General features: G+C 43.1%; 1 protein-coding gene across 2 annotated transcripts in view; it reads right to left on the bottom strand.

The window, feature by feature from the left end:
- The window catches only part of LOC110504238 (nesprin-1), a 180,891-nt gene that overhangs the window by 125,008 nt on the left and 42,903 nt on the right, over positions 1 to 12,980 (bottom strand). For both annotated transcript variants that reach the window (XM_090221294.1, XM_090221295.1), the window contains 15 exons: positions 12,422 to 12,618; positions 11,735 to 11,844; positions 9,339 to 9,446; positions 7,833 to 7,970; positions 5,867 to 6,031; positions 5,501 to 5,613; positions 4,907 to 5,075; positions 4,549 to 4,645; positions 3,797 to 3,999; positions 3,307 to 3,471; positions 2,880 to 3,032; positions 2,304 to 2,447; positions 1,921 to 2,088; positions 917 to 1,075; positions 484 to 648 (listed from right to left, as the gene is read on the bottom strand). In XM_090221294.1, the coding sequence (XP_090077420.1) occupies positions 484 to 648; positions 917 to 1,075; positions 1,921 to 2,088; positions 2,304 to 2,447; positions 2,880 to 3,032; positions 3,307 to 3,471; positions 3,797 to 3,999; positions 4,549 to 4,645; positions 4,907 to 5,075; positions 5,501 to 5,613; positions 5,867 to 6,031; positions 7,833 to 7,970; positions 9,339 to 9,446; positions 11,735 to 11,844; positions 12,422 to 12,618 (2,254 nt within the window). The remainder of the gene's footprint in view (positions 1 to 483; positions 649 to 916; positions 1,076 to 1,920; positions 2,089 to 2,303; positions 2,448 to 2,879; positions 3,033 to 3,306; positions 3,472 to 3,796; positions 4,000 to 4,548; positions 4,646 to 4,906; positions 5,076 to 5,500; positions 5,614 to 5,866; positions 6,032 to 7,832; positions 7,971 to 9,338; positions 9,447 to 11,734; positions 11,845 to 12,421; positions 12,619 to 12,980) is intronic.

Below are 12,980 nucleotides of genomic sequence, written 5' to 3'. Positions count from 1 at the left end.
AATTCTGTGTGAACAGTTAGGTATTTAGTAAATAAATAATTAAACCCAATTTTGTATTGCTGAATCAACTTGTTAGCCAGGGTTCGTGAAGATAACCATGAATTTACAACTTTCAGATGAGACTGAATTAAGGTGACAATTAATATTGACTGCTATTGATGTAAAATAGTACTAGGTCTTTAAGAGTTTATTCGGAAGATAACAGCTCTATAAATATTATTTTGTGGTGCCCCGACTCTCTAGTTCATTACATTTACATGATTAGCTCAATCAGGTAATATTAATATTAATTACGGATAAATTATTTTTTGGGATATCATGTCATATCACTTAATCCGGCATAGCCAAAGACACGACACTAGCCTGGTCCAGATCTGTTGTGCTACACAGCCAAGTCCTATGGTCATTGTCAGATCTGGATTGTCCAGATAAAATACAGTCTAAAACTATGGTCCTAGCCATGATGCAAGCTTTTGCTCTTACCGTGTGTCTTTTTAGCAGATCTTCTGGGTTGCCTCTCTCATTCAGAAAAGCCTGAGCGACTTTCAGCACCTTCTCCAGCTCGCCACGGGACTCATCAAACCTCTTCATTAAGTTGCTGTTGACCTCCACGTGATTCTTCCACTCAGTAGACTCGTTGATCATTGCCTGGGATACACAAATACAGACATACTCACAAGCAATTCTCATCACCCAACACACAACTGTCCTTCACACAAGTTATTTTGAATTGATGTGAAATGAACATGCGCTAGAAGGCAGCTACGTCATTCTGTCTTCTTCACATTATTATCCTCTATCAAAGCCCAATGATTGATTGATTGGTTGATTGATTGATTGATGTTCCCTCTTTCAATCATTTACACTATCAAACTGTTACACACAACCCATTAAGCGTTGTGTTATGGTACTGTACCTGTGAGGAGGCCTGGAGGTCGGCGACTCTCTTCTGCAGCAGGGCCATGTCCAGGTGCTGTAGGGTCTTACTGCTGTCCAGGGTTCTCTGGACACTCTGATGGTTATTCTCTATCACAGTCAGACACTTCTTACAGCTCTGGGTGAAGGTCACCAGCTCCTGGAGAAAGAGGAGGCAGTGGAGTGTGAAGAGACATTGTGTTACTAAGAATCAGTGTGTGGGCAGGTAGCCTAGCGTTAGGCAGGTAGCGGTTGAGACCTTTGGGCCAGTAACCGAAAGGTTGCTGGTTCGATTCCCAGAGCCGACCAGGTGAAACATCTGCAGGTGTGCTCTTGAGCAAGGCACTTAACCCTAATTGCTCCTGTAAGTTGCTCTGGATATGAGCGTCTGCTAAATGACTAAAATGTTAAATTCTTGACTTGGACTGAAATAGGTTCTGATACTCGTTTTAGGTGCTTCTACACCTGCATTGCTTGCTGTTTGGGCTTTTAGGCTGGGTTTCTGTACAGCACTTTGAGATATCAGCTGATGTACGAAGGGCTATATAAATACATTTGATTTGATTTGATTTGATTTTGGTACTGTTTATATTTAGGAGCAGGATCTCCACAATACTTTTGAGCTAATATTATATAAGAGGAACAGGAGCTCAAGCAGTAGAACATTTGAGGTGCCAGTTTTCAGCTCCGGTGAGCTCCTACCCAAGTCAAACACTGCTAATAATGACATAATGGGTCAACTAAGCAGCATGACGTTCAATTAAAACATAAATTCACAGTTACTACCTGTAGGTGATTCATGTATAAAATGTATCTACAATAGAACAAGTCCGTCTAATATTGTTGTATGAAATGCAAGTAACAGTAACTCAACCAAATCCAAACTCTAACCATCCTCCATGCAGTTTCCTTTCTCGTTGCATTCAACCCCTGATCAACCTGTGTTTAGTTGAATACACTGATTGTAAGTCACTCTGGATAAGAATGTGTGATGTAATGTGTCACCTGGCATTTCTGTTTGAAGTCCCCGTGGGCCTCCGAGTCTCTGGAGCAAGTGATGCGGCTGGCCTTCTCCAGGGCCTGGTAGAACCCTGTGATGTTCTTCTCCATCTCCTCCAGAGCAGGCAGCAGGGACTGGGCATCCCGTAGCAGCGGCAGAGACCGCTCCTTTATCTGATGGGAGGAGGACAGGGGGTAGGAGGTCATGGGGGTAATGCCATCTGGAGCGGACTATACTAAAGATGGCTGGTCAGAAAGACAATGTGATGACGTGGAAAACTGATAGGATTTGCAAAAAGTCATCAACATATGGGCATTGTCTTTTTGTTTTTAGCCAACTTAACCTAAGAATTCAAACTGGAACAGGTGAGATGGAGACGGATGGTCACCTTGCTCATCTCCTCCTTGATAGAAGCCATGACAGCCAGCATGGTAGAGACCTCCTCCGCGGGCGTGTCTTTGACCAGCAGCTGGGCGGTGCGGCTGGCTGTCTTACAGGCTGCCTCCATGGCCGGGACCTTGTTCTTGATGTCCTGGAAGGATGTAGTGAATATAGATCAAACATGGGTACTCTTTTCCTTACTTTTACCAAGGCCCGTATTCACAAAGGCGTCTCAGAGTAGCTGCTGATCTCAGATCAGTTTTTTTATTTTTTTATTTTACCTTTATTTAACTAGGCAAGTCAGTTAAGAACAAATTCTTATTTTCAATGACGGCCTAGGAACAGTGGGTTAACTGCCTGTTCAGGGGCAGAACGACAGATTTGTACCTTGTCAGCTCGGTTTTGCGCTTTTAGATCAGAATGAATCAAATGACAGGGAGGACCTGATTGTAGAGCAGCACCTCTATTCTGAAATGCTTAGTGAATATGTGATTGATAGACATCGTAACACTGTGAGCCAAGCAGAACACTTTATAGAGAGTTCATTCAAGTTTGATAGAAAAGCCCTGTGTACGTTCTGTACCTCAACGTCTTGAACGAATGTCCTGACGTTCAGGAAGGACACTTGGACAGGGGCGGTCATCTTGTCGTTGGTTGCATCCATAAAAGTTTTGAGAGTAGCGATACAGTCCTGATAGTCCTGCTTCCACTTGTCCACCTCGTCCACTCTAGCATACTGCCATGGAAACAGAGGAGCAGGGAATAATAATGATGACAAGCTTTTCTTTATGAATTGAGCTGTGCTTATAAAGTGACGCAGAGATATTTTATGACACCCGAGTTTTACAGCCTAAGAATTGTATCTATCTAGTGGTTAGCCCTGAGGCATGGCTATAGGCTCCTATGGCATCTAGGAGTCCACAGCCATGTTTCAAGGCCAATCGTGTGGGATGCTTCTTGATAATCATAATCTAGGTGTGCAGAAAACAGGAGATTTTAAACTAATTTACATGTTTGACTTTAACAAACAGCTCCCTCCACCTCCCGTTGAGAATGAGCAGCTGCTGCTTCAGGTCTCTGGAGACGGTCTCATCGCACGTCTCAATCAGGAAGTTCCCTGCATCGTTCATGTCCAGGTGCTGCTGGATCCAGTGAGGAAGGTTCCGGAAGAAGTCCTGGGGGGGGCGAAAGGAGAAAAACTCAAACTCTACACAATTGATAGCAACAGTTTGTAAATGTAGAAGATTATTTAAAGGGGCCAACAGTCAGTTTTGATGACGTTGTATGTGTCTACACAGTAAGGAAAAGTATGTAGGCTCAGCGCTTCACAGGCAATGATGTCCCATAGAGCACATCAATCCAATAAGAAGAAGGGAAAGGGAGGTAAAAATGTAAACTGAGATTATCTTTATTCCATGCCCACAATGGTCAAAACATCAGCTGTTGACATGGAATAAATATATGTTTTGGTCTTCCCGATACTAAACGCCTCATGCTCACCCGTTTGTCATTCTCTGACTGGTTGAGCATCTGCTCTGCGTCCTCCAGCCAGGCCTGCAGTCCGGCCACCGTACTGCTGTACTTCTCCCAGTTAGAGATGACCTCCTCCAGCATGCTACGGACGCTACGCACCTCCACCGACAGGTTCCTCCACTGGGCCGACGCATCCGACAGGAACTTACCCACACCCTCCGCTTCCTCAGCTGGAAAGAAACATAATGAAATGAGGTCGCTCTTCAACATGACATATCATTTTTTTGTGGTTTACTGGGTCACCTCCTAAATTACTCAAGATCTTATTAAAAGAGCCCAGTAGAGTGAAGTTTCGAGGACCTTGAAGACATAAATCAAGACAGTAAGGAATTTTCATTTGCAGTGTTTCACATTCAAAGACCTACTGTGAGTATTTGTTACTGTATCATGCAAAGAGTTATTGTCTTACAGGTAATTGTCTTTGAGGAGGAATATAGAGTAGTTAGTAAACAGACAGGCACTGAGATGTTATATCAGATTTCTTGGATTTTTAGTCAGACCAGTGAAATACTAGTGCACAGTCAATCGAAGGCTAGCGTGGGCACCATGTTACCTATTGTTCATCAGTACCAAATTAATCTATACTTACCTTTCTTACTGATCTTAATGCCTAGAATTTCAAATCAACAGTTATTTCTGTATGTGTTCCCACTCTGATAGACAATACAATCAATCAAATTACATCTGAGATAAAACAAGGAAAAGAAAAACAATCTTACATGAACCATCAGACTTGACGTAGACATCTGCAGATTGCCTGAGTGCCTTAAATGTTGTCTCATACTGTTCGAAGAACATGTGTCCCTCGATGAAGGTCTATTGGGAATGATGGTGAGATTAGCATGGAATTATCATGAGGACAGAATTGGAACAATATCCATGGAAATGTTATGGCCAGAAATGTACGCTGTCTAGGTCCACAAACTTAGCTTGGTGGTCCTAGATATCTGTTTGTGATGTCTTGCCAACTCCTATGGTCATTGTCATGTCAAACATTAGGTTGGCTAAACAGCACAAACAGATCTGGACCACCTGGCTACCACAAACCAGTAGCAACGAATGAAAAGGTCAACTCACAATGTAGCTCTGTAGCAGTAGTTCCACAGAGTCACGGCGGCCATATTTGATGATCCAGGACTTGAGCTTAGACTCAGCCAGGATGAGGAACGCCATCAGACGGTACTTGATCTCCCAGAATTCCAGTTTGATCAGGTGGGCATAAGATGATGTGGACACGTAATTGAATCTGTTGTAAAAAGTAGAAGATCAATCAATATTCTGATCAAACTGATCAATCTTATCTTATTTAAAGGGATACTTTGGGATTTTGTCAATGAAGTCAGATGAACATATGGATACCATTTTTATGTCTCTGCAACCAGTATGAAGGAAGATAGAGTTAGTTACGCGAGTCAATTCTAACTAGCATTAGCGCAATGACTGGAAGTCTATGGTATCTACTAGCATGCTAACGCTAGTTAGCAACTTCCTTCAAACTACACATGGAGACAAAAAATTGTATACGTTCATGTCATATTTATCCCAGATATGTTTGTGCTGTCTTGTCAACTTATGTTTGTCAAGTCAACGACAATAGGATTAGGGACCAGGCTAAAATTGTCCAGACATTAGTGTAAACACTGAGATAGAGTTGACTGAAGGAGGACTGACCTTTCAGCCATGTCTTGGAGATGTTCGGGGGGGACAGGGACCCCGTTTACTGATCTTTCTCGGTGGATCTGCTGGAACGTCTGTTTGTGGGACTCCAAGTTCTTCAGGATCTCCTGCAACACACAAATGCCCATATCCACAGTCAGACACGTGCACATACACAGTAGATAACAAACCATGTGAGTTCTCATTTAGACTCTGGTGCTACATCAAAAATAAAATTGTCAGTTGTTATGTAAAAATTGTCAGTTGTTTTATGTAACCAACAAAATGACAAATTGTCGGATTTTCAGTACCTTCTTACTAGGCCTACCCAAGGATAGTTTTACACCCATGTGGATTATTGGATCTGCTCTTGTTGAATACCTTGTGCTGTTCTAGCTTCCTCTGGATCACATTGGCTGTCTCTTCATGGGCTTGTTGGATGGGAATCTCCTCTCTCTGGGCGATCTCAGCTCGATGCAGCAAGGCTCCAATCACCCCCAGGGGGCCAGGCAATGACTTATCCAGATGGATGTGCCAGTCCAGGAGCTAGTAAAAGTATATATTACATATCCTAAGTCTTTGAGCAGGTGCTGGTTATCAAAATTATTTCAGGAAAAAGAGACTCTGCACACTGAAATCTATGCTTCCATGTGGGTTATTAGTGACACATTTGTTTCAACCACTCAGGTCTTCTTCAGGTCCCCAATCCAAGAGGCAGGTTGGCATTCATTGTCATGAATCTTGCGGTGGAGGCAGCTCTGCAGAGTGGTCACTACCTGGCACAGTCACAACGTCATCAAATCTGATTTTAAACCTAACCTCAACCACACTGCGAACACTAATGCCTAACCCTAACTTTAAATTAAGACCAAAAAGCACATTTTTGTCTTCATACATTTTTTACAAAATAGACTATTTGGATTTTGCAGCAGGCCTTTCTAGCGGAAATCACTCAGTTTTGCCTCTCGGACAAGATTCATGACAAACCATGTCAACCATGACAAACCATGAGTCCAAGACCTGAAATAGACATCCAGTACAGCCAGAACAACCAGTACAACCAAGACATTAGCATGAATCACACTGTTCGAAAAGCAGATGGTGAGCAAAAATCATCCCCTCCAGATCACAGTGGTGTTCTGCTCTCAAACAAACTATTAGAGAATAGTCTATCAACTGAACAAAACACACTCTGTTACACTCTCTTCAAAACTCTCCTCCCCTCTAAATGAGCACTCATTCAAAGGCTTGCGCCTCACTGAACACTCATTCAGTTTATTATGAAAGCTACAATTCTGGGGACCCATTCTTCCTTGCAAGGGCAAGTATTAGTCTAACTAATAAACACACAGCAAATTACAAGTCTACAGGACACGAATAACAATTTCCTATTGACAGGTTATTGTCTATTTATAATGCTCTCTTCGGGCCTGTTTCCCAGAGAGAGATAAAGCCTAGTCCTCGACTAAAAAACTAGTTCAATGGAGATTCTCCATAGAGTATGCTTTTTAATCCAGAACTACATTAGGTTTAACTCAGAACTACAGTAGGATTAATCCAGAATTAGTGCAGGATTAATCCAGAACTACAGTTAAATTAATCCAGAACTGCAGTACATTTAATCCAGTATTAAAATGGATTAATCCAGAACTACAGTAGGATTATAATCCAGAACTACAGTACATTTAATCCAGTAATAAAATGGATTAATCCAGAACTACAGTGGGATTAATCCAGAACTACAGTAGGATTATAATCCAGAACTACAGTAGGATTAATCCAGAACTACAGTAGAATTATAATCCAGAACTACAGTAGAATTATAATCCAGAACTGCAGTACATTTAATCCAGTAATAAAATGGATTAATCCAGAACTACAGTAGGATTAATCCAGAACTACAGTAGGATTTTAATCCAGAACTACAGTAGGATTAATCCAGAACTACAGTAGAATTATAATCCAGAACTACAGTAGAATTATAATCCAGAACTGCAGTACATTTAATTCAGTAATAAAATTGATTAATCCAGAACTACAGTAGGATTATAATCCAGAACTACAGTAGGATTAATCCAGAACTACAGTAGAATTATAATCCAGAACTACAGTAGGATTATAATCCAGAACTACAGTAGAATTATAATCCAGAACTACAGTAGGATTAATCTGTGTCTCTGAGTCTGGCCCATAGATTATGTGAAGGTGTCAGACAGTGTTACCCTGTTTGGGATGGTTGTGAAGAAGCCTGGTGGAATATTGATGTACATACGAGTTGGCTAAAGGACATGCAGTATGGATCAGACTAGTTGTGCAGGGGTCCACAGACAGTAATACACTGACTCACCGTGCTAGAGATGTGTTCCCACGCCTGCTTGACCAGGGCCTGGTCTACAGACAACTTTCCATCTTTGTGTACCGGCTGCAGCAGCGGCTCTGTCTGCTTCATCTTTATCTCATACTGCACACGGAAACTCTTGAAGCCCTGAAGCAAAGTAGAAACACGAGTATTAGAGGTGCTTCAACCAATATTCCCTCAAAAACATTCTGGCACTGAGCAAATTTCAGGTCTGCTGAGCGCAAACTTGAACGTTGTGAAAATTCTGTGCACCTTCCAGCGTACGTTTACTGTGAACACTGAGGCTGTACCCACTTTGAGTTACAGTTTTAACAGCTGCCAAGTACGCTACTGTGGCTATTTGATCATAATGTAGGTCTACTAGAGTGGCCTACCATCAAAAGCAATGGAGAACATGCATCCCATAACATTGAAACATGGAAATACTTTATCTGTTCTACCATTCAGCCTATAGTAGCAGTCAATGTTTGGTGTTCAATGTAGGCCTATATTCCATGAGACTTGAAAAGAAACATGCAGGGCTTGACATGAACCTGTTTATCCACTTGTCCTACAGACAAGAAGGTGACTGAAAATGTTGTGTTGTTTGATGCAAGAAAACACTTTATACCATTATTATACCATTATTATACCATTATTATACCATTATTATAGAGAATCAGACAAATGATGCTACCTTCTGCCCATTGGCTACTTAGCTTTTTCAAGCCTCTTTCAAAATACAACACTGCCCCTTTATGACAAAAAATAAGCTGTTTACCTGACTCGCTTTTTAAAGATGTCCAGAAATGTACAAATGTTTTGTGCCCTACTGCTGACTACACATTATCTATAACTGGGCTAATAACTCACTATGCAATAGAATCCTACACCAATGCATTTTGTCTACAACAAAATATCTTGCATAGTTAGTTTTGCAAACTAAGTCTTGCATAGTTTGTTTTGTTTCGGAATGTTATATTGAAAGTAGCCCATATTTCGTCGATTGTGTCAACATTTCCACAGTAAAGGGAATCGTTGATAGTGTTAACTAACAGGGAAAACTCTAGAAAGTTGAGTGAAGTTCAATCTCATGCTTCTCTCTGTGGATTGATATTTCTTCTACGCCGCAGTCCCCGGGGAGCTGCGTGGCAGTCATGGGGGAGCTGCGCGGCAGTCATGGGGCTACTTCGCGCCCTCCCACAACTTAGAGGAAACATTTGTTACGGAACCTTCAAAACAAATAAAGGAGGTAGTATATAACACATGAAACACAGGGCTGTCAGATATGGGCTGTTCTTAATAGTCGTTCCTTGATTCCTAGTGCCTTCTCTCCACCTCAGCGAGAACATGAGCATACAAGAAATTGAGGAAAGATAATTGAGAAAGAGTCTTGTGGAGTTTTATGGAGCGATGTCACCTCCCTCTTCATCCCCTGGTGACCTTGTACTTAATCTATCGTAATATTAGCCAGCTACATGTAGTTTGAGATGTGGTTTTTGGTTCCAAGATTACCTGGTACTTGTCGGTGATGTTGCCCTCTGACCCCTGCACTTGCAGCATGTCTCTCTCCAACTGTTCCAGCCACACCTTCAGCTCCCTCAGAACCTTCCGTTCTTCTCTCTGTAACAAGTCATATTCAGGTTATACAATGCATCATCATTCATCCTCCCTCAACCCCAACAGAGTTCCCAATAAACAACATCATGAGGAACTACTCAATTCAATTCCAGTCCTACAGCAAGTAAGATTCAAAGAGGAAGTCACAGGAGTCTCTGTCAAACATACCTGGAGCATTTGCTCTATATCTTGAGGAACATACTATCCAGGATAGCAAGCCACATGAAGAGATGCAAACAGCACAGAAAGGCATTAGTGGCAGAGACAGAGAGCAAAAGCAGAGATAAAACAGTACACTGTAGGCAGACACTACACTACACAGCACCATGGCATGGATGGACTTACCTGTAGGTTTGGGATAGAGGGTGCAAAAGTTGAAATGTAGCAAAGAAGCAGCTTCAAATGCCACAGGAAAGATAACATAGTCAGAGAGATGGAGTGATGGAGAGATGGAGTGATGGAGAGATGGAGTGGTGGAGTGATGGAGAGATGGCGTGATGGAGTGAGTGGCATGACAGAGAGATGGAGAGATGGAGTGATGGAGTGATGGAGTGGTGGAGTGATGGAGAGATGGAGGGATGGAGTGAGTGGCATGACAGAGAGATGGAGTGATGGGGAGATGGAGTGATGGAGAGATGGAGTGATGGAGTGATGGAGAGATGGAGAGATGGAGGGATGGAGAGATGGAGTGATGGAGTGATAGAGAGATGGAGTGATGGAGAGATGGAGAGATGGAGTGATGGAGAGATGGAGTGGTGGAGTGATGGAGAGATGGCGTGATGGAGTGAGTGGCATGACAGAGAGATGGAGTGATGGAGAGATGGAGTGATGGAGTGATGGAGTGGTGGAGTGATGGAGAGATGGAGGGATGGAGTGATGGAGTGATGGAGAGATGGAGTGATGGAGAGATGGAGTGATGGAGAGATGGAGTGATGGAGTGATGGAGTGATGGAGAGATGGAGAGATGGAGGGATGGAGAGATGGAGTGATGGAGTGATGGAGTGGTGGAGTGATGGAGAGATGGAGTGATGGAGTGAGTGGCATGACAGAGAGATGGAGAGATGGAGAGATGGAGTGATGGAGAGATGGAGTGATGGAGAGATGGAGAGATGGAGAGATGAAGTGATGGAGAGATGGAGAGATGAAGTGATGGAGTGATGGAGAGATGAAGTGATGGAGTGATGGAGAGATGGAGTGATGGAGAGATGGCGTGATGGAGAGATGAAGTGATGGAGAGATGGAGAGATGAAGTGATGGAGAGATGGAGAGATGAAGTGATGGAGTGATGGAGAGATGGAGTGATGGAGAGATGAAGTGATGGAGAGATGAAGTGATGGAGAGATGGAGTGATGGAGTGATGGAGAGATGGAGAGATGGAGTGATGGAGAGATGGAGAGATGGAGTGATGGAGTGATGGAGAGATGGAGTGATGGAGTGATGGAGAGATGGAGTGATGGAGAGATGGAGTGATGAAGTGATGGAGAGATGGAGAGATGGAGTGATGGAGTGATGGAGAGATGGAGTGATGGAGAGATGGAGTGATGGAGAGATGGAGTGATGGAGAGATGGAGAGATGAAGTGATGGAGAGATGAAGTGATGGAGAGATGGAGTGATGGAGAGATGGAGTGATGGAGAGATGGAGTGATGGAGAGATGGAGAGATGGAGTGATGGAGAGATGGAGTGATGGAGTGATGGAGAGATGGAGAGATGGAGTGATGGAGTGATGGAGAGATGGAGTGATGGAGAGATGGAGTGATGGAGAGATGGAGTGATGGAGAGATGGAGTGATGGAGAGATGGAGAGATGGAGTGATGGAGAGATGGAGTGATGGAGAGATGGAGTGATGGAGTGATGGAGAGATGGAGTGATGGAGTGATGGAGTGATGGAGAGATGGAGTGATGGAGAGATGGAGTGAGTGGCATGACAGAGAGATGGAGAGATGGAGTGATGGAGAGATGGAGTGATGGAGAGATGGAGTGAGTGGCATGACAGAGAGATGATGTGACAGAGAGAGTGAGAGAGTGTATTACATAACACACAATGAGGAAAGTAAGATGATTGATGAGTTCATGCAATGATAAAAAAATAAATAAGAAAAACAAGAATACAGTAGCAAAAACAAGAATACAGTAGCAAAAACAAGAATACAGTAGCAAAAACAAGAATACAGTAGCACAATCAAGAATACAAACACAGATTAAAGTACATAAAGCATTACAACACAACACTGAGTTTGCCAATGCCAATACAGTCTTAGACTCAGGACTTCAGTGAATATAGTTAGGTACCTCTTCTCCCTGTCCATCTGTCTCAGAGTGGTGGGGGTTGGGATAGTGCTTGAGGAACTGAGCAACATATGTCATGATGGACTTCTCATCCGGTTTATCTACATCCACGTCTGCAGAGGAAGACAGAGAGAGAGAGGCCGGTGTCACTAGTAGCAATAGCAACTCAACACTGACATCAGGGCTATCCATCCAGCCAGGAAACTACAGTCATGTCAATGAAGTACCATGTCTGTACGCTCCTCCAGAACAGCATGTCACTTGTTGTCATTCCCAAATGATGCATTTGATTTGGTTTGACACGTGTGCCCCGAAGGAGGATACGTTTAGCATTTACTCTGACACTCTGATATCTAATCATAAATGTTTGCTCTCATCTCCATCTCCGGCCTGATAATTGCGAAGGGCCATGATAAAAACAGAAAGGTTTATTGCCGCAGAGCTGCTGTCTGCATCCTTATCTCCAGACCTATCAACAACACATTAATGAAATGAAATACCCACATCACACCTTGACATGTGTTTCATACAGTTCTGTTGGAATTACACAGTTCAAGATAGAAGAGAAGTGGAGACGCATTGTTGCTGCCCTATACACCAACCAGAGCAACGGGGATGTGTGAGGGAGTGTGTGCTTATTTTGACAAAGCAATTTATTTTTCATTATAAATAGATGGGTAGAGGTGGAACCTTCTGGGTCCAGCAGGCGTGGTATGCCCAGCTCGTTCTCGGCCAATGAGAAGGCTTCCTCCAGATTCTCCCGGTTGCTCCTCCTCCTCACCAACTCCATGTCCACCAGGTCTGGGCGGATGGCATGGACCACAGAGTGGAACGCCACACCGCTACGCCAACTGGCACCAAAGTCCTTTACCTCGATGCCCTGACCACTTGGGACAAGCAGAATAACACGTTTACAGTGGGGTAGTGACCGAGTACTGTTGAAATTATAATTCTAAACAAAATACAGACAGTTTGGCTTCCCTTACTCTTGGCTGACAATGGTGGTGGTCAGTCAAGAGTATGTACATACACACACACACACACACACACACACGCACACACACACACACACACACACACACACACACACACACACACACACACACACACACACACACACAGGCAAAACAATCGACCACCTCAGCAGGCTAAGCTGGTTGACAAAATTATGTTGGGTTGTATTGACATCATTATAACCAGTTTTGCCCACTTAGTTACAGTGGCATAATGGACATACTGGGGTAATAGT

Source organism: Oncorhynchus mykiss, chromosome 25, assembly GCF_057628025.1.
Source record: "Oncorhynchus mykiss isolate SJ-2025 chromosome 25, ASM5762802v1, whole genome shotgun sequence".
NCBI classification, from domain to species: domain Eukaryota; kingdom Metazoa; phylum Chordata; class Actinopteri; order Salmoniformes; family Salmonidae; genus Oncorhynchus; species Oncorhynchus mykiss.
The sequence above is the reverse complement of the archived record's forward strand: the minus strand, read 5'-3'. Positions and strand labels throughout refer to the sequence as shown.